Source organism: Melozone crissalis, unplaced genomic scaffold (genome assembly GCF_028551555.1).
Source record: "Melozone crissalis strain CALT ecotype California unplaced genomic scaffold, PUWL_Pcris_2 ptg000086l_1, whole genome shotgun sequence".
Taxonomy (NCBI): domain Eukaryota; kingdom Metazoa; phylum Chordata; class Aves; order Passeriformes; family Passerellidae; genus Melozone; species Melozone crissalis.
The window spans coordinates 857,454-884,426 of record NW_026535863.1 but is presented as its reverse complement, the minus strand read 5'-3'; the positions used below and the strand labels follow the sequence as shown (position 1 = coordinate 884,426).

Here is a 26,973-nt window from a genome sequence, read left to right as displayed (position 1 = left end):
TCCTGCCCTCCCACGTCATCTGCACCAGCAGCCTTTGAAAAAAGGGACAGCTTTATCTGAAGGTGATTAAGTGCAGAGGCAGAGGCAGTGGCAGGGAAATGCTGTCACAGCAGGTGCCAGATGATGGTTCAGCTCTTCACAGGAGAGAGAAACCTCTTAACTTCTTGTTGTCCACTGTGTGGTGTGGACAGGAATCCTCCCCTTGCCTTGCAGCAGCTCCTTGCATGAGCATCCCTCTGCTCTGCTTCCCCAGGGACCTTTCCCAGGAGATTAAGACCACTCAGCTTTACATCAGCCAGTGATAAGGATTATAGAGTCAAATGCTATTAAAAATATGGCAGCAGTGAACTATTGCTCACAGCCCTTTCTGCCAGCTCCTCTCAAGTGAAATTTAAACACTCTTTGAATGCAAATTTCATAGTTTAGCTTTCACAGAGGTCAGGGTCCTTTATTCCATCAGATCATAAGGGTTAAAGGACATATCAGGTGACACATCCATGCTCTTCCTAGAGGAGAAGCACTCAGAATGCCCAGAGGACAAGAACCACGAGGTAAAAGGACTTGCCAAAAATTGTTCATCTAGCAGTACTGGTGGAGGAGGACTCAGTTATTAATGTATTAATAATATATGCCACTATAATTAGCAGCTAGATCCTTAGAATGAAAAATAAATTCCTCTTGGGAATGAAGCAGGAAACAGAAGTGTTTGTCAAACACAGTTACCTGGCAGGTCAGTGAATTTCCTTCAGCTGAAAAGTATTTCTAGGGGAGACTTTAGAGGGCAAGAAGGCATGGGCTGAGCAGAGATCAGACCCAAAGCTGCCCAGAAAACAAGGCCACCTCACTCCTGCTCTGGATTTGTCATAGAATCATGGAATGGTTTGGTTTGGAAGGGACCTTAAAGCTTATCTAGTTCCACCCCTGCCATGGGCAGGGGCAGCTTCCACTCGAGCAGGTTGTTCCAAGTCCTGTGCAGCCTGGCCTTGGACACTTCCAGGGATTGGGAGTTATGTGAGAAACTGGTCAGAATAAATGAAAAAGTAAGGAGAGAGATGAGTTTCCTGTCTCTAGGAGCATGTCAGATGGCAAGTGCTGGAACCTTCCTGAGGAACAGGAAGAACACACACACAACAGCAGAATTCACTTGTATAAACACAATGGTGGGGGGGGAGTTAAAAAAAAAAAATCCTAATTCTTGGCAAACCAGGAGAGATTTCAAATTCAAGAGTCCTTTCAAACTGGCCACATAGCTGAGAGCACAGACTTGCCTTTCAGAAGTTCTCAGGCAAAGTGTGTCCCACCCCATGTGACAGCTGTGGGCTGCGTGGTCACATTAACAGCTGTTCTGGGAAGTAAGAGTTCCATAGGAAGAGTATGAAAAGCTTCAGCCAGATCTCCCAGACTTTCTTTCCAGCACAGATATCTCATGGCTCAAGAGACATTCCAGTCACTTGGGTGGAATTCCAGCACGGCAGGATCTCCTGCAGCCCCTTCCTAAGCCCAGGGGACAGAGCCCTGAGCAGCCCAGGCCTGTGACACCAGGAACACTCTGCTGGGGGCTGCAGTGCAGGACAGAGCCCTGCACAGACAGGATGCAGAGAACTTGGGTAGGAAGTTTTTGGTGGCACTAGAGGCCGCTGTCACCCTGGATGAAGGTGGATAATCCAGCACTGGGCTCCAACCAACAGGAATCCTCATTCCCCACCATCTACAGGCACACAGCAGAAATGAGGAAGCTGTTAGTTCTGCCCTAGGAAGGGTCTGTGTGAGGTACTGCAGGCACAACACCCACACAGCTGAAATCCACCCTCAGCAGAGCCAGGGCTGTTTGAGTTCAGTGGACAAACACACTGACAATGGGAGACAATTTGCTTTTGGCAGGAGATCATCCAAATGGCCAGACCACACTGATCATCAGCAGCTCCAAAATTCCCAGAAAAAAGCCAAAAGAAACTGCCTGGCACAAGCAGAGCTGTGGGAGATGGCACATCTCCAGCTCACAGCATCAGCACACTGCAGTGCTGCAGAGGAGCACCAGGAGCCTGGCATGTGCAGCAGGACACACAGAACACATGTGGTCAGGAGGCTGGGATGTGCAGCAGGACACACAGAACACATGTGGTCAGGAGGCTGGGATGTGCAGCAGGTCACATGGAAAGCTGAGATGTGCAGCAGGACACACAGAACACATGTGGCAGTGTCAGGAGGCTGGCATGTGCAGCAGGACACACAGAAGGCTGGCATGTGCAGCAGGACACACAGAACACACGTGGCAGCAGCCAGGCCCCAGCCCTGACCAGGCACGGCTGGCACCACGTGGCATCGCTCGCCCCAAGCAGATCTCTGCTCCACTGCCCCTCTGCTGTTTGCTCTTTCCTCCCCCTGTAATTTACACCATTTTCCAGCATTTACTGGAGCCTGACCAGTTCAGCTGGAAAACAAGGAGCAGGTGAATCACCATGGGTCACACTGTGGTGGGGCAGGGTAAGGCTTACTGGCCACCACAGGATGCAAACCAGCACCCCAGAGCACAATGCCAGTCGTTCATTCCCAGCCCTAAGCTGCCTCTTCTGCTTTAACCTTTTGGCTTCACACAGATAATTTTAAGGCCACAAGCTCGGAGATATCCCTGTGATCTAAAATTAGATGATCAGGCTGTTTATGTTTTTGTTGCTAAGAGCAAGCTGGTGCTTTGGAAACACCGAAGCAGCCCAAGCACTCCTGCAACAGCTGCCACTGGGAACTGAAATCCATACAGCACTGCCCTGACAACTGTTTGCCATTTGCCTTTTTATTTTACTGGAATTGGTCTCCTTCCCTACTAAGCTTTTGCTGTTTAGGTGACTTCTCCTGTCTCCCTGGGTCCATGTGTCCTGGTTCCAATGCACAGGTAGCTCCCAGTCACTTCATCCCACTGTGAGGACATACATTCATCAGTAAGGTTTCCTCCCCCATGAGCACAATGGATAATTTCTGGGCTTTTTTCTTCTCAGTAGTTTCAAAGCATCAATTAAAGGTGGGAGGAATTTTCTGGTGTTTTCTCTTTACATTACCATAATTCACAGGAGATGGTTCTCTAATAAAAATGCAGGAGACAAAGAGATCTTCTGTATTATTTATAGAAACAGATTTGGCAGTAAATGCCAATGCAGTAATAGTAATGGATGCTTTTTTGAACATCTACAAGTAACCATCCCAGTCCAGTTCTTTATCTGCAGACAGTGCCAGAAGTCTGGGGGGACTGTGAGCAGCCCACTTCTGCAGGGAAAAACCTGCTTCTGCAACTTGACTCTGGGCTTGCTAAAATGGAGAGACCATTGTGAAAGGTCTTTAGTGAGAACTGAGAGCACAATACTCACTCTGTCCCCTTGCACAACCTCACTGGGCACTGGCAGTATCTTCTGGCAGCTCATCTCGATTCAATTGCAAATGACCCCAAGCCAAGTGACCTCCAGGTACACAACAGGAGCACACAGAGGCACTTTCAGGGCTAACCCAAATGTTTTCACACCAAAGATACCCTGCACTGGCTAGTGCAAACTGTCCCTGCACACAAAGCTGATGAACGTGGCTCCTCATGAATGTTTTAATACCTTCCAAGTGCTCCCTGTGCAAGCTCTGGGAAAAAAAAATCCCAAGCAGCATTACAAGTTTGAGTATTTTCCAACAGCACAGCCCACCTTGCTTGGATGTGCTGCAGGTGAAGCTGAGCAGCAGCTCAGCCCCATCACCTTTAGCCCTGTAAGCTGATAATTCCCATTATTGCTTTTGCCATCCTTCAGCCTCAGGCCATTTAAGATGTGTCAGAGCACTATCTGCACTCAGGAAGGGCTGGATTTCAATAAATCACTATGACAGTTTGGAAGAATCCAAGCACTGGGTACTCTGCATGAACTCACTGCTGGTTAGAAACACCCAGTTCATCACTGCATTTTGTTTATTACTATTTGCTTTCACTGATGCCATTAGAAGAGACAGGTTTTGGAAAAGTTAACCTGTTTGCAGAAAGAATATATGGACCATTTCATACTCTGTAATTAATGCATAGGGTAGAGCTCCTTTGAAAAGAGCTCTGTCTCCCCAGGTTTGTATTTCCCCAGTCTGAAAATAGCACCATGTGATAAGAAAGAGATACCACCAGCTGGAGTCAGAGTCATTCCCACTGCTGCTACTGCTGGGACAGCCTCAGCTGCACATGGCAGCCTCCTACCTCTGGCCTGTCCAGTCAACCAAAGCCACACCTGCTGCTGGAGTCCATCTCCTACTGTGTCACACACCTACACACCCCAGGAATGTGTCTTTTCTCCCAGTAACTGTAAAGGGAATCTGGGAGACCTGTGCAGCACAGACATCTCCATCAAGGCATAAGTAAACACAGCTGAGCTGAATCAGAGGGACAGATTTTATCTGACTGTATCTCAGTGCAATGTTCTTTTTAGGATGGAATTCATTTTACAGAACCCACTGTGAGTGGACACACTCTGCTGTGTGTCCCTGCAAACACACTGGGATGGGCTGAGATTAGGAGCTGAGATTAGTGCTAAAGAAAAAAGCTGAGATGCTGAAGAGACAAGAAGAAAATTATGAAACTAAATTTAAGCCAGGGACGATTCCTTCAGACAGAGTAGGGACAGCAGCCTGGGAACTTCATGGAACTAAATTATGAACTAAATTTAATTATGAAACTAAATTTAACCTACAAGCCAGTGACGATTCAGTTCAAAACCTTCGACAGAGTAGGGACAGCACCCTGGGAACTTCATGGAACACCTAAAAACCAGTCCTTACACCCCCACCGTCACCACCATGTGAGAGCTGCCCACGCAGAGGGCCAGCAGAGCCCAGTCCTCACTGACCTTCTGCGCTCCCTGGCCTCCTCAGCCGAGAGGTCCTTCCCCGGGCAGGCAGCCCCGGCATTCGCGGCGCCGTTGGCAGCGCCGAGCACAGCATGGTTTGTGATTACACCTAGAGGGGCGCTGCCACTGCTGCCCTCTGTGTTTTTCTCTACAGCAGAATCACTTTGTTGCCTGAAAGGGGCTCTGAAATAGAGAAGACATATGGAAAGCAAAGCAAGTGAACTCCAGTGCTGACCAAGCCCAACCTCCTCGACGGAGCATGGACGGTTCATCCTCCTCGCTTTACGCTCATGTGTTTGTAGAGAACAGCCACAGCAAAATGAATTTTACAAAACTTGGAGAAGAATGAACAGGAGGAATTAATAGCCTTCACATCCCTGTTGGCAGCAAAAATGATCAGAAAGTGTACCTGGTGAAAAAGCAGAAGGAAGGAACTCCAAGAGCTTGTACACTGAGCACCCGAGGGCAGCCTGGGCACGCGCTGTGTCACAGAGGGCACAAGGGACACACTGTGGCTGTCACCTGCCTGCCAGCCACACCCACCATAGGACTGTCCAACACCACCATCCTGGGATTGCTTATCACTGTGGAATGGCTTATCAGCACATCCCATGTGGAAGCACACCTCCAATCACTACTCCACTCCAGAATTCCAACCCAAACGCTGATTTTTGGAGCGGTGTCTCTGGGAGCCATTACCTGGTGCTGTGCAGGGCTGGAGCAGGAGTGTTCACACCGAGAGAGGTGGGGCAGCAAGAGACAGGATGCCACGGGGTGCCCAGGGAGGTAGATGAGCCAATGGCACTGGGTGAGGTAGCTAGAGATGGACTGGCTGAAATGTAGGGACTGCTCAGGTCACTACTTCTACCAAAGGAAGCACTGTAAAACATCACAAAACCACGTCCTTCAGAGCACAGCAAATACTCAACAGCACATCCCACAGCTGGGCTGGCAGCTGGGAAGGGAGCAGGTACCACAGGGCAGCAAAAGGTGTGCAAGGAGATCAGAGAGCAGAGGAGCTGCTGCTGGTTGCCCACACAGGCCAGTGCCTGCAGAGCCCTGCTCAGCCAAGCCCAGTTCAGTTCCAGCAAGAGAAAAATGGCATGGGGGTGAGCTGGAAGGATCAGGGAAGGAAAAAGCCCTGCTGCAGTGAAAGCAGGGCATATGGAGCACCCTGTGCCCTGGGGAAAGGCAGGGGCAAGGATGAGGATGCTTAAAGCAGGAAAGGAGAATGACAAAAGCTGGGCTGGCTGCATGACCCCTGAGGATGCCCAGGACTTCCAGTTTTAAGAACTTATTTCCAGTGGCTTAAAGTTTTGGCAAAGATGATCAGTTCAGACTTTAACTCTCTTTAAGACATGTTTGGCACCAACTGTATTTCTGTATTTCTGGAAAATAGCTAGCACAGCTGTCCAAAAATATTCAAGAATGAGCAAGGGAAATAATATTTTGCCAGTTTAAAGCAAGCCCTGAAAACCAATCTTACTGAAAAGCTGTGTTTGTGTTCATATTTTGGAGAAGATGGAGGAGGAAAGGAAAAGGGCTCCTATACAAGGATGGACTCTTTCACTTTTTCAAAAATTCACCCTAATGGGACAGAAAATCCATTCTAGTAGGAAAAGCTGCATATATCTGAAAACAGACTTGATGAAGTCTGGCAGAATCTCCTTCTCACACAAGTCCAAGCCCTGCACACAAGCTGCTCCCTGCCTGCACAGAGCAGTCCAGTGGCTCCTAGGGTCCTGCCACACCTTTCCCAGCACCTGGCATGCCTGGTTGCTACTGGTCAGACTGGACTGTCAAGGATCAAAGCCTAGCAAGGCTGGCTCTCACCTTCTGCTCCTAAAGGCTCCCAAGGCAGGGCACATGGACCAAAGTGGTTGCACAGGAATAAAAGCTGACCTAGAGGAAAGAAGCAGGCCAGGACAGAGCTGCAGGCTTTAGGGAAACCAGGGTGTGAAAGTGGAAGTCAACTCTAGAGTAAGAATCCTGAGAGCAGCCCAAGGCTGAAACAGCACTGGGAAGGGGCAGGAGCACAGCCAGGGACAGGAGGCCAGAGAAAGGATCCAGTCCTGCTCACCCAGGTACCAATTTACAAGCCAGTTTTATATGCCAAGGCCCCCAGCAAGCCCAGCATGAGCAGCTGGTCCCTGGGGAGCCAAAGGACAACAGAGCATCCTGGAAGGCCTCCACAGGGAGGAACCTCCCATTTGGGCCCCTCATTTGATGGCTGCCTGCCACATCCAGGTCACACAGGAACAAGCAAGTCATTGTCACCAGGTAGCAACCTCTGCCAGACCCTACAGAGAGCTTTCTCTGCAATGCTCCATGCCTGGAGCAGGCAGGAGCAGCAGTTCCTTCCCTTCTTGGCTCTCTGCTCCAGAGGGAAAAGCCAAGGCCTGGAGATGGGCTGGGAGCAGGGGGGGAGTGGGAAGAGGAGCCTGGCTGGGGTGGGTGTGTGGAGCAAGGGCAGTGGAGCTGCATGAATGAGTGTTGTGAGAAGAGGAGGGCACAGGAGCCTGTGTCTGGGGAGGGGAGGAGAGGATCAGCAGGGGAAAAGGTGATGGCAGCCCTGGGGGAACAGAGCTGATGTGGCAGCATCCTAGGAGAGCCCAAGGCAGAGAGGCTGGGGCACAAGGGTGGCTGCAAGGTCAGGAAGGGAAGATGCAGGAGGGTTACCAAAAAAGCCCTGCCAAGGATTGTTTTTCAGAAGGGAAAGGCAATGGGTGAGGAGGATGGAAGCAGCACCAGGTGCCTGGGAGAGCAGTGATGTGGGGGATAAGAGGAAAGGAGGAGGAGGAATGGAAGAAGAGGGCACAGGGATGGCATTGTGCCAGCTCCAACACACATGGGCAGAGAATTGTGGTGCTGGGGCACCAGGAACAGCCTCCTGCTCCAAAGGGAGCCAAGGCACTGCCACCTCCGTGGGAATCCCCCTCCCAGCCTGTCCCCTGCATGGGTGGCACTGCACAGTGGGAGGAGCACTCCAAGGCATTTACTCCATTGTTCACATGTGATCTGAACTGGACCAGAAAATTGCAATATAAAGGTTAGCCAGGGAATCCTGTTAATTAACAGCTGTATCCATAGGAGTCTGTGGAAGGGAGGACTATGAAATTATGCTGAATAATTCAATGTCAGAAATAAAAAAAGGCACTGACACACTGCTCCTCATTCTCTAACATTATCACAACAGAACCATCAGGGAATGAGCAATGAAATGTAAAGCAACATTTCAAAGCAATTTAAAAAAAACCTTCTGACCTTAAGAAATAGTTTAAAGGCATTAAAAACTTTTACTTAAGAACCTTCCCACTCCTAAAAAGCTTCCACATGTGGTAATAAAAAAGGTTCGCACAAAGCACATAACTATTCTTTAAACACACTGCCATGGGGTGTTGCAGAGATCAAACTGGGATTTGGGTATGGAAGTTGGCTGTAGTGGTGGCTATTGAGAACAATGGTTAAATATAACCCCTGGCTCCTCAATTCCTGATTGCTGGAAGCAAGGAGAGTGTGGGAGGTAGCAAACTGCTCTGAAGTTATCCTGGCTCTTGCAACTTCTCCTTCAAAGCCAGCTGCTGTCAGCAACAGTCTGGGCTGCAGGGACTGCTGTCCTGGCTCACTGCAATGGCTTTTATGTGACCAGAACCAGCAAGGAGGTATTTGCAGAAATATGAAATGAAGGAGAATCTGTGTGGCTGAAGGATTTCATTCCAGTGTGAGCCCTTCCTGGGAGGCAGCACTTCTGGCTGATGTCAAAGGCAGGATGCTGAACTAACCCAACCTGCTTTGCCAGTTTTCCTCCACATCCTTTCATTTACAGTCCAAGTGACCTGGATTTTTGAAGGCCAGTACACACTAAAATGGACACCAGGATATTAGAGCAGAGTTCTGTAGATTTCTGGGCCAGTGGCACACACAGAGAAAGCAGGACAACTGCCAGTACCACAACAGAGACAGCATCAATATATGCTTCAACTAAAGCTGAAGAATATTTGTAACATTGCTGCAAGTTATTTTATTCCCTTTTATTTAAAAAAAAAGGAAACAAAAAAAAGGAAAAACCCAGCTTTTTCCCCATCTTAAGATGACCTGCTGCTATTGTTCATTCTGTTTAGGGTGTCACATAAAGCACTTAAAGAACGTAACTAAGGATATTGGGAAGGAATTGTTCCCTGTGAGGTGGTGAGGCCCTGGCACAGGGTGCCCAGAAGAGCTGTGGCTGCCTCATGCCTGGAGGTGTCCAAGGCCAGGTTTGTGCAAGGTGTCCCTGCCCATAGCAGGGGGTGGAAGGAGATGGGATTTAAGATCCCTTCCAACCCAAAGTCTGTGATCTTTATGGAGATCAGTTAAATGCTGAAGCAAAGGGGAGCTGCAGATGTGTACAGTTATCCCCTCAGTGACATCCAAGCATGTCATAATCCCTTGAATTCCTCCTGTCTAAGAAGAAGTTTTCACATTTTGGAGCTGGGTTGAGAGTTTTGCTAATACTTGGAAATGACAAAATGCTTATGTCTAACCAGGTCCTTTCCTCATCTTAGGGGTGGATGCACAAGGCTGGAGAAATCAAAAGTTCAATACAATTGTATTCAATTCCTCTGTGCTCTCCTACAGAATGCTATATGGGACAAAGGTCTAATTGATCATGGTTTTACTGTTTGTATATGAAATGCAAATCCATTGATCTCTCCTTTAAAAGCACATTTATTCCTACCTGACAAAGCTATTCTCTGTACCTTCATGTGAACCAGCCACTCCCTTATGAAAGGGCAGAATTCAGCCTTTATAACAAGAACTCATTACTAGTGACCTCCCAGTGCAGCCTAAACCTTCCCCACTCTCTGTACAGTTTAACCAAGGAAATACAGTACAACTGTGTGAGTGCAACACTAAATCTGGTGCAGGATTAGCTGGGATAAACCAGCAATGTTTGTAAGATTGCCTGGGGGTGTCTGGGCTGTCCCTCAGCTCAGGGAGCAGCACAGGTGTGCCAGCTGCAAGGGACAAGTTTTCCAATGTAATCAGCTGCAGCTTGTCACACCAGCTTCAGAGAGAGACAAGCCATGGGGGTTGGGCTGTCATCACATCCCAGGATAGCTGTGGAGTCACCAGAATGGAGCAGCAGAGCAGAAGCTCCTGCTTGAAGGGGCAGCTTCACCTTTTGTGGCAATGGATCTGTACGTGCTCAGCAATTGGCCACACACACCCTTGAGCACCACTTACCTCTACAGAAACAGCACAGACACTGGAACAAACTGCCTCTTCCCAAGTATCTCAAGCAGTTGTTCTGATTTCAGGACAGTTATTTAGTTCAGGGTGTAGAATCTCATGAAACTCAATCTAGAACCTTAGGCTATTGCTGCTGTTGTCCTTAAGCAGAAACACAATGGCTTTGCAGTGTGACATGTTTATTACAGGCTGTTCTGACGGTCTTCAGTATCAGCTGAAATAAAGGTGAGGTGCTGGCACTGCTGCTCCTCCTGCTCACATGAGAACCCAGAATGCACTGTTTGCTCACCAGAGCAGGGCATTGCTCCAGCTCAACTGAGAGCCCTGAGGTGGCACCTCAAGGACACTGAGGCTCTGTCTCCCAAGGGGGTCCAGGACACTGCAGGTACAGGAGTTCTGCCCGGAACTGCCTTCCTGCTTCTTCCTGGCTCCTTTACCAATAATCAGCCTCTGCAACTTCACACACACTGTGAACAAACTACTTCCTCACTGCCTTACAAAGCAACAGTGGAAGCATCAGTTTCTCTCTTTAGCAAGTGCTGTACATCATGCACAAGAGCACTTCCACTCTCTGATAATACTATAAACATGGACTAATATAAACCAAAATTAGAGATAAGCTATAACTTACTCACCAAGAGCTATCTAAACAACGCTTTTGGACTCTTATTACATTAATCCGTTTTATGATCAATTTTGGTTTTATTCTCTAACCATAACACCAGCATTAAACAGAGAAAACTTTGCATTTGAATTATGTGAAGAAGAGTATTTAAATTCAGTGCAGCAATTTGCAAATTAATAAAAATTATATCCTTTAAAACCACTATTTAGCATGACAAATCTAATAAATCTTTTCTTTCCTGCTCTCAGCAGAAGAGGGTCCCAAGGCCAGTTACAAGATGCAGGAGGCAACAAGCAGGAGGCTGAGGTGTGGGAGGCATGTTAAGAGTGGTTCTGACTGCCTGAGAGCCCATGGAAGACAGAACATACCTTTTCAAGTAGGTGGATACGTAGGTAGTGGGTGCCCCAGAGTGGGGAGCTTCATTTCCCTTTGGCTCATCCCTCCAGGGCTGCCGGGTGTAGGAGCCACTCCTCACCAGGTTCACAGCAGATTCCCTGCAGCAGCACAGAGCACAGAAAAGCTTAGAAAAACCTCTGGAGTCTGCTTTTGGCTCTTTCAGTTTCACAACACAGATCCTTCCCTCACACCTAGGTGCTCCATTGTTCAGGTGACACAGCTCAGAGAAACACCTGCTCTGGCCTTAACATCAGCTCCTGCTCCTGCCAGCTCACTCAAGAACCACAGATATGTCATGTTTTGCATAAAGAGGAACAAGATCCTTTTTAGTGAGAAAATTTGCAAATGAAATTCAGATTGTCCCTAAAAGTAATTTAACATATTAAACAGTGTCATTTAATATTCTCACTGCTGTCTGTATCAAACAACAAGGTATAAATGGGCAGATATTGGAAGTGCTGGGCAGCTTTTCTTCTTCAAGGTATCCAGGCAAAGACAAAAGCAATTCAGCACAGCAAAGCCTTTCACAAAATCATTAGGCTTGGAGAAGTCCTCTAAAATCATTGAGTCCAACAATTAACCCAGCACTACCACATCAACCACAAAATCATGAAGCAGAAAACAACAAACAAAATGTTTATAGCATCTAAAGCTACTTGACAAGTTATCAAGAAATTCCCAGTAGTCCTGTTTACCCTGGTTATCTGAAAACAGGGCTCTTTCCCCAAAGCTAATGCACACTCTGGCAGTGCATCCTGCTCTCTGCTGGTGTGGACAGGACCTGGAGCTTGCAATGCAGCACTAATCCATTCCCTTATCAGCAAGCAATTATTTCTCATTTCCAGTTGTCATGCCTAGACTGGTGCTCTATCAAGACACCTGTGGGTTCCAGAAAGGAAAACTCAAATGTTTTGAAAGGAAAGACTATTGGGAAAAAATCTGTACTACACAGCATGCCTGGGCACCATCTGTTCCTGAAGGCCAGTACTGCTCAGGCAGTCCCAACTCCACCCAGAAAGGGACACTGAGCTCCTACAGCTGAATGTGCCACTCAACAGCAACCTCTGCCAAAGCTTCTTGAGCTGATCAACAGACACAAACTGTCTGTAAAACTCTGGATCTCAGACTGCCTGAGAGTGAACAAGAGCACAGCAGGGAGGTTCCAGCAAAAGATCAGCACAGATTCTCAAGCTGTGCTGAAATTCTCTCAGGGTGTCATCTGCCACAGCTCCTGCCCAACAATTACAGCCCACAGCCACTGCTCTGCATGTGCCTTTCCTCCTCTGTTGGGGAAGTAGCTGGAATTGAGACTAAGGTCAAATTTTACTCCTTCTAGTACAAACTGAATCACAGAATGGCCAGGGTTGGAAGGGACCTTAAAGCTCATCCTGTCATACCACCTGCCCAGGCAAGGACACCTTCCACCTGCCCAGGTTGCTCCAAGCCCCATCCAAACTGGCCTTAGACATTTAAAGGCTTGGGGCAGCCACAGCTGCTCTGGGTAACCTGTGCCAGGGCCTGCTCACCCTCACAGCCAAGAATTCCTCCCCATTATCCCATCTAACCCTGCCCTCTGGCAGTGGGAAGCCATTCCCCTGAGTTCTGTCACTCCAGGACTTGTCCAAAGTTCCTCTCCAGCTCTCTGGGAGCCCCTTTAGGCACTGGAAGGCCCCTGAAGAAGCTGCTAGAAGACAGCAGCTCCTCAAAAACATCTGGAATTCCTGGACATACACACACCATTTACACCATGGTTAGGACCAGGGCCATTTACACACACTGACTGTAAAAACAGCCATGCAATGAAACAGTTCCCACATGGCAGAGTTCACAAGCTCGAGTGAATCTCAAGTGACAGAGGTGTGAACAAAGGGATTGAAGGTGACTGCTGAGCAAGTGACAACTACAAGTGCAGGTGGCAGCTAGGAAATGAGGCACTTGCATATTAAAAGGAAAAAGGATCCATAAATCTGATTGCCTGGATGGAGCCTGTGCCTGTGTGAGTACAGGGTGGAGGAACCAGTCTGCTGATTCCTGCTCACCTAAATGAAAACCAACGTACCAGAGCTGGCTCTTGATGTTGTGAATTCCTGTGTACTTGAGACTGCTGAGAAAATATACAGAGCATGACTACAGAAAAATTATATTCCAGAAGTACTATTGACAGAAGGGAAGCTGAGCATTAACTTCAGCCAGTCTCACCTGTTTTCTTTTTCTTCTGTATCACTCGTACTGCTCAGTCTTCTGGGGACTATGGTGGCAAGATAACTCTTGTTGTCTCTGTCCTGGTGAAGCAAAAGAGGAACTTCAGCTACACATCTCTTATCCTTCCAGCACATTCAGTGGTAAATAAATTCATGCTCAAATGTCTTCAACTAAGAAAGCATTCTCCTACCACCTGGTTTAAAGCAACTTCTTGCTTCTCTAATGTTGCTTAAAGCAACATAGCACAGCATAGAAATATCAGTTCTGAAAGGGATTTCCTGATGACCATGGTAGTGAATACAAGCATCTTCTAACTTAGAGAATTCTGTGATTGGCAAATCACAGAATTGAATTCAATCAGAGAATTTAATCCTTTGGGTTGGAAGGGATCTTTAGTCCACTACAGCAGAGCTCCATCCAAGGTGGCCCTGAATACCTCCAGGGATAAGGCACGGGCAGAAAAGTTACAGTTACTGAATAGGTGGGATAGGATTTACAAATGCAGCTGGCAGATAGAGGAGGAATCCATATAAATGATGGAGAAGGACACTCTCCACTGCAGGTACGTGCTGTTGTCTGGATTGGACATTTTCTGGTAAAGAACAGGTTGTGCCAGATTGGCAGCCCCTGTTTAGTGGCATCCCAGCCCAAACTGAGTGGGAATTGGGCCAAAGGGGCACCAAACTCCAGTTCTGGAGGAAAAACTGACAGGAGGAAAATATTTTTTAAAAGAAAAAGAAGGTAAGAATGAAAGAGACCCTTGTTTGTTATGGATACAAACCCCAGCAACAACTCAAAGGGAAAGGGGTTTACACCTGTGGGGTGAAGTGGATGCACTGAAATATCCTTGCTGAAAGCCAAACCTTTTCCTTGTTGTCCAACAGTGCAGAAATGCGAGGGCTGGACGAGGAGCGATAGATGGAAGAAGTTTTGTCCCTCTGTGCCTCACGAGTGGCAGAGACCTCACTCAGCATGTTGTGGCTCCCAGTCTTCCTCAGGCCCAGGCGCCACGACGAAGGCGACTCGTCCTTCTGCTCGTCTGACTTGCTGAGCCAACTGAACTGTGGAGGAGAAAATGAACATTTGGGAAAAGGAAGAGCACTGCAAGGCACACTCTAAATTCAGAAAGTGTTTCAAAAAGCTCCAGTTTTTGCTGGGCAAGACTTGGAAGGTAGAATGACTTGTTTCCTTCTTCACTTTAATTACAGGACCGAGCTCAAGGTGAACTCACAGGGATGCAAACTGCTGTGGTGCCTCATCCCCAAGGACAGAGGATGAAAGGAATCTTCTGTCACTGTGCAGGTCTTTGCCTACACAATGTCCTCCTCCAGCTTTGAGGAAAGAATATATGGAACAATGAAGCTTTTATTATCACCCATTTAGGAAAGGGGGATTATTCAGTGAAGGCAGAATTCCAAAAACAAATACTCAGGTCTTATGGAGCTAGCTGCAAATAAACCCCTCACACCAGTGGAGTCCAGAAGAAGCCATTGAGATCACCAGGGAGCTGTAGCCAACAACACTGCAAAGGAAGAAACTGAGACAATCTGGATTGTTCAGCATGGAAAAGAGAAGGCAAAGACAGGATTTAGTTGCTCTGCCACCTGGGGGTGGGTTTACAGAGGATATGGAACCAGACTTCTCTACAGTCTACAGTGAAAGGAGGGCAACAGACAAGTTTCCACTTGGGAAATCCCAGCTGACATGTAACTCCTGGCAGGATCAGAGCTGCACTGGGTCAGAGAGTAAGGGAGTAGAGAATCTGCATCCTCAGAGACATTTTAATACTCAGCTGAGCTCAGGTAGGACAAAGCAACATGACATGAGCTTAATCCTGCTTTGAGCAGGACGTTGGATTTCAGCCTTGCTAAGGCCCCTTCCATGGGCAGGTAACTGCACAGCACAGAAGGGGCTTTGTGCTTTCTGTTACATGAGGCACTTGTGACCTGCATGTATTAGTCCTTAAATGTACAACTGCTTCCATGTACAACTGCTTCAATGCACAACTGCTTCAATGTACAACTGCTTCAATGTAACTGCTTCAACATACAACTGCTTCAATGTACAACTGCTTCCATGTACAACTGCTTCAATGCACAACTGCTTCAATGCACAACTGCTTCAATGTACAACTGCTTCCATGTACAACTGCTTCCATGTACAACTGCTTCAATGTAACTGCTTCCATGTACAACCGCCTCAATGTACAACTGCTTCAATGTAACTGCTTCAATGTACAACTGCTTCAATGTACAACTGCTTCCATGTACAACTGCTTCAACGTACAACTGCTTCAATGTAACTGCTTTAATGTACAACTGCCTCAATGCACAACTGCTTCAATGTACAACTGCTTCCATGTACAACTGCTTCCATGTACAGCTGCTTCAATGTACAACTGCTTCAATGTAACTGCTTCAATGTAACTGCTTCAATGTACAACTGCCTCCATGCACAACTGCTTCAATGTACAACTGCCCCAATGTACAACTGCTTCAATGTACAACTGCCCCAATGTACAACTGCTTCAATGTACAACTGCTTCAATGTACAACTGCTTCAATGTAACTGCTTCCATGTACAACTGCCCCAATGTACAACTACCCCAATGTACAACTGCTTCAATGCACAACTGCTTCCATGTACAACTGCTTCCATGTACAGCTGCTTCCATGTACAACTGTTTCCATGTACAACTGCTTCAATGCACAACTGCTTCAATGCACAACTGCCTCCATGCACAACTGCCTCCATGCACAACTGCTTCAATGTACAACTGCTTCCATGTACAACTGCTTTCATATACAACTGCTTCAATGTACAACTGCTTCAATGTAACTGCTTCAATGTAACTGCTTCCATGTACAACTGCTTCCATGTACAACTGCCCCAATGTACAACTGCCTCCATGTACAACTGCTTCAATGTAACTGTTTCAATGCACAACTGCTTCAATGCACAACTGCTTCAATGCACAACTGCCTCAATGTACAACTGCCTCAATGTACAACTGCTTCAATGCACAACTGCTTCCATGTACAGCTGCTTAAATGTACAACTGCTTCAATGCACAACTGCTTCCATGTACAGCTGCTTAAATGTACAACTGCTTCAATATAACTGCTTCAATGTAACTGCTTCAATGTACAACTGCTTCCATGTACAACTGCTTCAATGCACAACTTCAACTACAGTGATCAAGTCTTTCAAAAGGCTGCATACTGCCATTCAAGAATGAAGCCTGAGCATCACAAGAGATACTTGTGCAGGGCTAAGCACCAACTTGTACAAGAAATAAAGCAAATAAATTATTAGGAATTTTTGGCAAAGTACAGAATACAAACCACACAACCACTGTGGCTGTGTTACTGCAGGGTACAATCACACCTTTGGTACCACACACAGCTCAGGTCCAGCAATCAGCAGCAGTTGACAAGAAGGGAAGAGTTCAGGGAAAGGCAGCAAGAATGAGTAGAGCAAGAGAGGTTGTGCATGAGGAGATATTCAGTATTTCAATAGTCTCCAGGCTGAGATATGACCAAGCTACATGAAACCTTCAGTGGAACACAGAAGGGTGAGTAAGGAACAATTATTCCTTGGTCCTCCCCATAAAGGAATGAGGGACAGCAAACAAACCCAGTGTGTGGTTGGTTAATGGGACAGGGAGCTTTGTAGAGTTTTGAACTAAGCTGAAGGACTGGACATTAGAGGATCCCAATTAAAAAGTGACTGCATAAAGGAAAAGTCCAACAGGGGCTACTGAAAACCAAAAATACACCAGGGTCAGCGAGTCCCTGAAATGCCAATTGCTGGACTGTGGGAGGGAACTCCTGCAAGACTGTGCACTCCAGTAGCTTCTGATGGTCACTGTTGGGCAGGACAGTGGGCAGACAAGACTTTTGATCAAAGCTGATCTAAGCATTATTATACCATATTCTATGTGACACTAATCAGAAGAAATGGAGCTACTGGAGAGCTCTGCCCTCAGACTCACTGTCTGAAGATTGCCAAGCTGAAATTATCCCTCCAGTATTTGAGCAATGTTTTCAGCTCGTGTCATTTCAATGCAGATGCAAAGGGTTAATCTGTACTCCACCATTTCCAGCACTGCCAGTCTACTGAGCTACACAGCTCTAACATTTTCATGTGGTTTTGATGCTTTCCTCAGAGAATGCTCAAAACCACAGCAAAAGCTGCCATCTGTAAATTCTGAACAACACAGGAACAGGACATACTAGTAACTCCCCTAATAGAGGGCAACACTATGTAAAGCCCAGTCTGTCAAAGAGAACTACAGAAAAATCAAACAGGTGAGAGAAGGTAAAGAAGCTGATCTTAAGTGACTGAGGTCAAATCAATAATTTCTCCTCTCACAGGTCAGCTCCTACACCCTAACATCTTTATTCTGTGTTCAACAGCTCAAAGGAGTGAGAGACCAAACCTCTGCAGCTGGGAAAAGGTTAACTGAAATACTCACACTTCCCAGCATCCTTCTCCCTCTAACAGTTCCCCTGCTAAGCCAGCCTGAGCTGAACAATGCCCAGAGGAGCTCTGTTTCATTTGATCTTGGTTATGCTCTGTTACATGTGAAAAATAAAAAATTGTGACTAAGCAAGAAACACTTCCTCCTGACAAGCACCAAGAGCTTCAGCCCTGGGCCAGGTTTCTGTGTTGTTTTCTCCACAGTCTGGTGCAAAAAGAAAGCAACAGCACACAACAGGAGTCCTGTGCAGAGCAGAGTCTCCTGGTGCCATCTAGCTGAGTGATCTGAGAGCTGGAGGATTCAATCACACAACATTTCAGTGACCACTTCACCTTTCAAAGCTTTCATAGCCCAGCTGGCCAGCCACATGCAAACCACCCTCTGCTTGCTGGGCAGCAACAGCACACCACTGACTCAGCTGGCTTTGGCAAGTCAGAGGCACTTTAAATGATGGTGCTGAACTCACCACTGGCACACAGGCAGAAATCAGCTCTGGTGACAGATCTGCTGAGAAGACATTGGCACCAGCCCCCTGAGAACTGAGCACACAGAGCACGTGCTCTAGGCTGGCTTTCTTCACCACAATTGCCTTTGGAGGTCAGAGATTCAAGAGCAACCATATTGTCCCTACACTGCTGTTAACACACATCTTTATCAGAATTTCATACTACCAGGCTTTTCTAAATTCAAGTCTTTAGGTGCTCTGAAGACTGGTTTCAGAGCATCCATCTCCCAGTAACACCTCCTGCTTCTGAGCACTCCTGGGGTCCCCAGGGATCCACATTCACTTACTCTTCTGGCAGATGCAGTGAAGGAGTTGGGCTCAGGTGCTGGCTCAGGGATGCTGGGCCTGGATTCCCGGCTCGAGTGGTTGGCAAAGGGCTCTTCCTTCCTCTCTACAATTTTAAACAAGAAGAGAAACCAAATGTTTCAGTATTGCACTTCTGAGGCCCTTCCTTACCCAGAGTGTGGTCTGCACTCCAGTTCAGGGCTGTGTGACCTCCCTGGATCACAGATGGCAGTGCCCTCTGCACTGGCAGTGCCAGGGCTCTCTGCAAGGAGCTCCCCACTTCCTAAAGAACAGCATGAACACACTTGCCAGGCAAAACTTTTGTACTTTATCCTCACAGACAAGCAAAATCTTTGCAGAAAGCACCATAAAGAGGACACATAGGTTTTTGTTATTCACAATTTTGTTTCCTGTCTGGGAATTTCTTCCCTGGTAAATCCTGGGATGAAAAGGGGCACATGCTGCTCCTCCTTCCTATACACAAGTGTGGTACAGCCCCCAGCCATGAGTGCTCAGTGCTGGGTTTCATTGCACAGTTCTCTGCACTTGCTTGTGCTGCTGGGCAGAATTTCTGATCTTCTGCAGCAAAATCCATTTTTTACAGGAAGCCAGGACTGCTGCCCAACAAAAAGCCTTACTTGGGCTCCAAGCAAGCTAAGCAACCCTTGTCCAAGCTCACAGCTGGCTCCCTGCTTGTTAGATAAGAGCAGCTGTCCAGTATCACGTTTATTTTTTGTATCTATGCACATGCTTGACAAAAGAACATTCAGCAGACATTACCAGGGGGAGAGGAAGCAGAAAGTGTGACTCAGGCAGCAGGTTCACTTGACAGGAGAGCACAGGCTGGAGACAATTATTCATCATAAACCCAGGCACATGGAACCTGCCTGAGAAATTATGTACCTGCACCCACCAATCAAAGCTTTCCTTATAGCTATGAGTGCTCACACAGTCATGGCTTGGAAAAAATAAAGCAATTTTAAGCATAAGCATCCCAACAGTCCTAGCAAATAACCTATGTGCAGGGAATAAAAATCTGCTGTTCCATATTTGGAGCTGTTTGGGATGGAGCATCTGGAGGATGGCACCTTGGAGTGTCAAGATCAAACTTTCTGTAACAAATATTCTCAGTACAAGAAAAATAAGGATTCAAAGGACACAAAAAATCAGAAAAGAGCAAGGCAAGAGAAACATTTTAAAATAGCAGGAAGTTACCAGGCTTGACAGAGCCTGAACTAAAGAGACAAAGACAGAATAAGGAATCTCCTGAGTTGAAAAGGACACACAAGGATCATCCATCAATCCCTGCCCTGCACAGACCCCACAACAATCCCACCCTGGGTATCCCTGGCAGCGCTGCCCAAGCACTCCTGGAGCTCTGGCAGCCTCGGGGCTGTGCCCATTCCCTGGGGAGCCTGGGCAGTGCCAGCACCCTCTGGGGGAAGAACCTTTCCTGATATCCAACCCAAACTTGCCCTGGCACAGCTCCAGCTGCTCCTGTGGGTCTGCAGAGGAATGGATTCCCAGCCACTTTCCCCCTCTGTGAAGCAGAAATGTCAGTTCTGGAGCAGAGCTTTCACCCAGCCTCCCTCACTCCTCCCTGCAGGCCCTGCCTGCCACCTGGGCATCCAAGTGCATGGAAATGCCCATTTTGTGCCAGCTGCTCTCTGCTGTGACTGGGGCTGTAGCACAGAGCACTGCAGGCAGGGAGGGTGGCAGCAGCTCCCCAGGCTGGGCTGGATGGGCACTGGGAGCCTGCTCTGCAGTTCACAGCACACAGGACAGCTTTTAAGGTCAAGCCTAATTAGAAGGGCACAGGATAAAGTGGTAATGACAGCTTGGGAAGGACTAACTGTGAGCAATGTGACTGGGACATTGTGGGACATCTTCTGTCACTGCAGAAAGGGACAAGCAGAGGGACTCTGTGCTGGCAGGGCTGATCCCACATTTTATTTTTATTTTGGGCAGGATCCCACATTTTATTCTACCAAAATTTCAGTCATAAACATTATGAATTCCAGACAAGAAAACCTGGAGAGGATTAGTTCAATCTCCTCAAAACAAATTTGCTAAGAGTAAAAATTTAAGTTTCTAATTCCTTTTCTGTAAGGGTTTTTGGATAAGGGTTTTTGTTTGATTGCTTTCTAAACAAAACAACATTAAAAGCTTCCTTGGCCTGCTTTAATTCCCAATAATTACATATTGTAATAGTTGCCAGCACAGATATTTTACACTGATCTTTCTCTTGTTTACAAGAGTTCAATGCCAAATTAATTGTCTTCAAAATGAATAAAGTGACATGAATGCTCTTAGTTTCCTTTGTCTGAAGAACAAAAATTTCTTACAGATTATAAGAAATACTACTCTGAAGCCTTCCAACAATTTCACTGCTTCCCTCATCCAATTTCTTCCTCTCACAGTCTCTGCAAATTCAACAAATTAATTGCAACCTGAGACTCTTCAAAACACACCTCAAAATAAACTCGTGTGTTACACTGCCAGCTTCTACATGTCCTGCTTTTTGCTCAGCTACCAAAGGGGTTGGGATTTTTAGGTTTAAAAAGACCATTCAGAATTTTTTTCATCTGGACTTTGAACACTTTGGAACAACAGCCATAATCTATGTGTCCAGCACTGCTCAGAATGATAAAGGTATGGGAATATTACAGAAAAGGAAGAGGAATAAGGGAATAATAATCATGTGTTCATACCCCTGCCTCCTGTAGAATACAAACATGTAAAATGCTGACCAGATAAACACAGAACCACAGATTCCCAGACTGGTTTGAACCAAAAGGAACCTTAAAGCCCATCTCATTCCACCCACTGCCATGGCAGGGACACCTTCATCTATCCCAAGCTGCTCCAACCTGGCCTTGGCCACCTCCTGGGATCCAGGGGCAGCCACAGCTTCTCTGGGCACCCTGTGCCAGGGCCTGCGCACCCTCACAAGGAGGAATTTTTTCCTATTATCCTATCCAAACCTACTCTCTGTCAGTCTGAAGCCATTCCCCTTTGTCCTGTCGCTCCAGGCCCTTGTCAGCAGTCTCTCTTCATCTTCCTTGCTGGCTCCCTTCAGGTCCTGGGAGGTCACAATGAGGTCACCCCAAACTCCTCTTCTCCAGGCTGAGGAAACCCAATTCTCCCAGCATTTCCTCCCAGCAGAGCTGCTCCATCCCTCTGATCCCCCTGGTGCCTCCTCTGGGCTCTCTCCAGCAGCTCCAGCTCCTTCCTGTGCTGGGCCCAGGGCTGGGGCAGCTCTGCAGGTGGGGCCTCACCTGAGCAGGGCACAGGGGCAGAATCCCCCCCTGCCCTGCTGCCCCTGGGGGATCAGCCCAGGAACATCATTATCTGTCTTTGAAATCAGTAATACTGTGACATTTGTTATTTTTTGTACCAAAATGAAAAATCCTACTTCTCTTTGGAGGCTCCTACCATGTGGGCTGATGCTGTTACCTTCCAGAATCTTGTTTTAAAAGAGTACCAAGGATGTGACCCTCCACTCACACCTGCAGTAAGTGAGAGCTCTGTCTCCATCCAGCTGAGCAACTCCACACTCATTTTAGCAGAGATTTCAGAAGTTTATAAGGTGAGGTTTCAATTTCTCAAAGGACCCAGTAATCTTCCCAGGAAAGGAGAGCACAGGTAACAAAGCCTGCAGCTGAATCACTGCCTGAATCCTTGTTGTCTCCCATTTCTATTAGCTTCAGTGGTTTAACATATACTCCTATAATGCGCCTTGCTCAGTGAATTAATGCAATAAAAAGACCAGTTCTGGCTTTAAACAAAATTTAATGCTGAGTGCTGTAGACCTTTCCTTGCTGAAGGATCTTAGGCTGCTCCTGACTCAGTTAAACCCCACACTGCTCCAGGTCTCAGAGGTGTGCAAATATTTGAGTTGTTTTGGTCAAACTGCTACTGTGTTTACAAGGATTATAAACAATGACACCCAGCTAGACAGATATAATTATATTATATAAATATGTATATAATCAGGGTAAATCCCTGATTTATGGAGAAAATATATGTGACCTGTGCTGCATGTCTCTTTCTACCCCTGACATGTCCACTAGACTTGCTTGATTCAAAAGCCCCAAGATCATTTCTCTGTGTTCCTGCCATGCCCATGAGCTGGGGCAGCAGAGCCCAGCCAGGATTTCCCACCCTCACACCCTGCCCCAAAGCATTCACTGATACAATCCTAACACAGTGACAATTTCACTGGCACAAAGCACAACAAAACTTTAAACTACACTTCTCAGGACCTACTTCTTAGTATATTGGATATAGACCAAGTGAGTTGATGTTAAAAGTAGCTTAACCTTTAAACACATCATAGTCCAAGATCCATCTGTGTTTACAAAATATTAAATACAAATAAGTCTTGGCTTACTGTACAATTAAGTATCTGCATTTAAACTTTCTGTGCTGCACATAAACACCTTTGAAATTAATTAAGGTAGCCACAGAAATTATGGAAAAGGAATGGGAGTAAGATGCCAGCAATATACTGTAATGTAAATGCTACTGTGACTCTGTGTACTTAATCGTTATTTTCCACTATCTTTTGCAATCATTATTCATTACAGCCTAGAAAACAGAAGTTCCTCACTTCTATAATCAGTCAGAACAGCTTCAGTCCTTCATTTCAGACTGACCCAAACACAACAGGCTATTGCCTCCCTACACCTTCACCTGCTTCCCTACCCTCCTGAAGGATTCCTCTTGAACTGGGCCAACAAGAAAAACACCCTGTTTGAGAACAAGCTATGGACAATGTGTTATTTTCAATACATGTGAGATGGAAGTATGAATTAAAACAGGATCTGAAGGATTTTAAAAAAATAATTATGCTGACCTGTGAGTCAGCATTTGAATCATCTTTTTTAGCACAGTAGCTCCAGGTTTCTCCAAATTCTGTACATATACACCAGAAGTAAAACTTTCAGCATGTCCTTAACAACTAATTATATAATTAGTTAACAATAACAACACCATAAATAATGGTAATAGCTAGGCTAGTTATTAAATCCAAGGCTGTACTAAGTCTTACCTGACTCCTTTTCAGCATCTGACTCTGAAACTTCATCTTCAGCTTCTTCCTCTTCAGAACTAGAACTGCTTGAGTCCTTGTTCTCTTCCTCAGTTTCCATGGACTTCAACGTGTCTTCCTCATAAAGAATCTTCTCTTTGCTGCAAAATAGGAATTTTTTAGGACTAGGCAAGCAAGTTGTACTTCTCAGGAAGACACAGACATTATTTACTACATACAGAACAAGCAAAGGATAAAATCCATCTACAGACTGAACACTCCAGCACTTCCATCATGGCCAATTTGCCACGGATTCCACTCCCAGTCTCACATTTTCTAATTCTGCAAGCATTCTTCCATCCACAAAATTGTGATCTCTCCTCTTCTAGTGCCACACGACGCAGCAGTTGGGTTGTTGGGCTTTGTGCAACAAAAAGGTGCAGTTCTCAGCCCAAAGATCTGATTGATCCTCAGCCACAGCAGGAGCTGGAGAACCAAACACCAGCCCAAGCCCTTGATCCACCACTCACTGGGTATGTTAAGACACAACACAAACTGCATTTGACACAACTAAAACTGTATTTGAGAGTGCTCAGATTAAAAAAAATGCATGAACTAACCAGCAGTGAATGGTTTTTGACCCAGCTGAGGCCAGCTGCCTGTGAGAGCTGAAGCTGCTCTCCCATTACTCTCTGGGCAGTTTTTTTTCAATTAAGAAGGAGAGACTTACTTGGTGAAGAGTCTGTTTTGAGGCTTGCCATTCATGTCAGCTTCAATCAGCTTATTCCTTGTCTCCTTCTCACTTCGCAGCTGTTCACAGTCCAGGGAGATGGGAGACAGAGAATGGGGACAGACATTAACCAGCCCTGTCAGCAGAACCCAGTGAGCACCAGCACAAGGTCAGCCAGCCTTGTTACACCAACCACTGCAGACTGGTGTGAGATGCCACTGGGACAGCAGCACATCTGCAGTGGCACTGTGAGCCTTGGGCACAGCACCCAGCATGTCCTTGGAATGCAGCTGCCATTTACCAAAAACTTTAAAGTTTTTATTAGCAGCTGCCCCTGCATGACCAGGGATGAACCTTGAGTGCTGCCCAGAGAGTTGTGGGCTCCCCCATCCCTGGAAGGCTCCAAAGCAGGTTGGATGGGGCTTGGAGCAACCTGGGATAGTGGGAGGTGTCCCTGCCCATGGCAGGGGTTGGAATGGGATGAGCTTTAAGGTTGCTTCCAGCCCACACCATTCTGGGATTCTGCTGGAGGTCTGTCCATGTGTGTGTGCCCATGAAATCAGAACAGATTCAGCTGAAAATCTGCTGCCTTTGTGGCTGTTACTGACTTGCTGTCAGAGGAAAGCATTCCAGTCTGCCCTGTACAGGCAACCAGGGAACTCCTGTGAGGATGGGTCACTTCTAAAATCTCTTAAATGCATAAAGTGATTGCATGGGAATAACTGGGATCACACAGAAATGGAAAGATTTTGTCTAGAGAGTAACAATATTAATTTTACCATCAGTGGCCAAAACAGTACCATCAGTAACCAAAAATTGTTTTAGTGCCTTCCAGAAGCACAGAAAGAGCTGAGGCAGAAGTAGGGATGGCAGTTAGGGGCTCAATTTAAGGTTGACTCTGCTGTGTCATGGCTCACCTGGTTATTCTTTTTCTTTTGACAGCAGTTGACACCAGGCAAAGGAAGTAAAAGCACTGTAAATTCTCAATCATAGAATCCCAGAATTATTTGGGTTGGTAGGAACCTTAGAGGTCATTCAGCCCCTGCCATGGGCAGGGACACCTTCCACTATCCCAGGGTGCTCCAAGTCCCATCCAGCCTGGCCTTGGGCACTGCCAGGGATCCAGGGGCAGCCACAGCTGCTCTGGGCACCCTGTGAAGTGGGAAAAGCTGCATGGATTCCAGGGAAGAGCAAAAGTCTGTGCTACAACATTGTTAAACTGACCCAACTGCTGGAGCACAGCAAACCGAGGTGCAGGAAACAGCCTGCTCCATTCACAGGTAATTCAGTAACTGGGAAAAAAATCCAAACCCAAACCAAATGAATTGCTTCCAGCATACAAAAATCCTCCCTGCTTTGCAATAATGGCAGCAGATCTTTCAGCAAGGGTAGTACAGTGCTCTGCCTTTGACTGAGAAACATATCTGGTTTGAAAGCCATTTTGGAAGTGAAATAACATCATGGAACTGCCTGTTTTATTCTTAACAAATATAAGTTTTCTGGTTTTAAGTGATAGAACATGATAAACACATAATAAACTGGCTTTTCCACTAAAAAAACACATCCACTAAAAAAAAAGTGTAATAAAATCTGGATTCTTCTGCTCAGCTCTACACTGACTGAATAAATGGAGAAGGCCTTTATATAGTGCTTCTATATAGAGAACAGGGGGTTGTAGCCCCTGCAAAGCAGCCCTAAAAATGGATGAGCAGTCACCCAAAAAAATTCTTCTTTTTCTTTCTTTTAAGAAGTGCAGTTATCTGCAAAAATGCTGGGTAGTGAGAGAGAGGAGAATCCAAAACACAACCCTGATAGTATTTATCAACACCTCATTTAGGGAGAAGCTGATTAATTTTTAAGAGGTTCCTGTGAATACTAAGGCTGCAATTTGAGGATGGCAGCAGCTGTGTTGTGATCAGAGCTGGAGTTCTAACCACCCACACTGTCAGTTCCTGAAAATCCCTTCCTGGGTTTATCAGCAGTGCTCCCATTCTGTCTCTTTCTGAACCCAATGTTTTAAGTGATACTTACAGATTTTTAATTCTTTTGGAAAGAAGGTTAGTTTGTGTTTTGGAAGCACCCAAATGAGATTATTGAGTAGACCAGATGAAATAGGAAAAAATTCAATCCAAACTTTCTGGCTTGACAACTGCCCTTACTTTGAACAAGATATATTTTGCTTTCCTTTTTTATGCCAACTTTTGGCTTATAATCCCTTCCACTGCATTATGAAATGGCAATTTAATATAATTTTGAAACCACACATTTTTTCAGTCCAGAATTCCCTGAAGTTTATAATTTCTTCTTCCTCAATCCAAAGCCTCCCTACTGTAAGAAAGGCAGACATGGTAACAGATCCCTTTCTCAACATTGACAGTGTATTTCCCTGGATGCAAACACAAAGCTGACTTGGGTAATCACTCATTGGGAACAGAGCTCTTTGATGCTAGAGAGCCTGCCAGCCAACAAAGCAACTGCAGGATAGCAACAGTTACAAAGATGAACACAAAATCCTTACCAGTTCCCATAATTCTGCATGCCATCACACTACTGACCTCCTTGCTGCTGTTATCTATATTTCTAGCTATTAAAAATGTTGCTGTGATTAAAGATTGCAAATGAGTAAC

General features: G+C 46.3%; 1 protein-coding gene across 2 annotated transcripts in view; it reads right to left on the bottom strand.

The window, feature by feature from the left end:
* The window catches only part of PPP1R12B (protein phosphatase 1 regulatory subunit 12B), a 137,139-nt gene that overhangs the window by 63,188 nt on the left and 46,978 nt on the right, over nucleotides 1-26,973 (bottom strand). The window contains exons 7-13 of one of the 2 annotated variants that reach the window (XM_054290664.1): nucleotides 24,347-24,426; nucleotides 23,638-23,777; nucleotides 18,587-18,690; nucleotides 14,175-14,372; nucleotides 13,309-13,391; nucleotides 11,082-11,207; nucleotides 4,857-5,039 (exon numbers count right to left, since the gene is read on the bottom strand). In XM_054290664.1, coding sequence (XP_054146639.1) covers nucleotides 4,857-5,039; nucleotides 11,082-11,207; nucleotides 13,309-13,391; nucleotides 14,175-14,372; nucleotides 18,587-18,690; nucleotides 23,638-23,777; nucleotides 24,347-24,426 — 914 coding nt within the window. The remainder of the gene's footprint in view (nucleotides 1-4,856; nucleotides 5,040-11,081; nucleotides 11,208-13,308; nucleotides 13,392-14,174; nucleotides 14,373-18,586; nucleotides 18,691-23,637; nucleotides 23,778-24,346; nucleotides 24,427-26,973) is intronic. The other variant, XM_054290665.1, reaches the window with a different exon arrangement.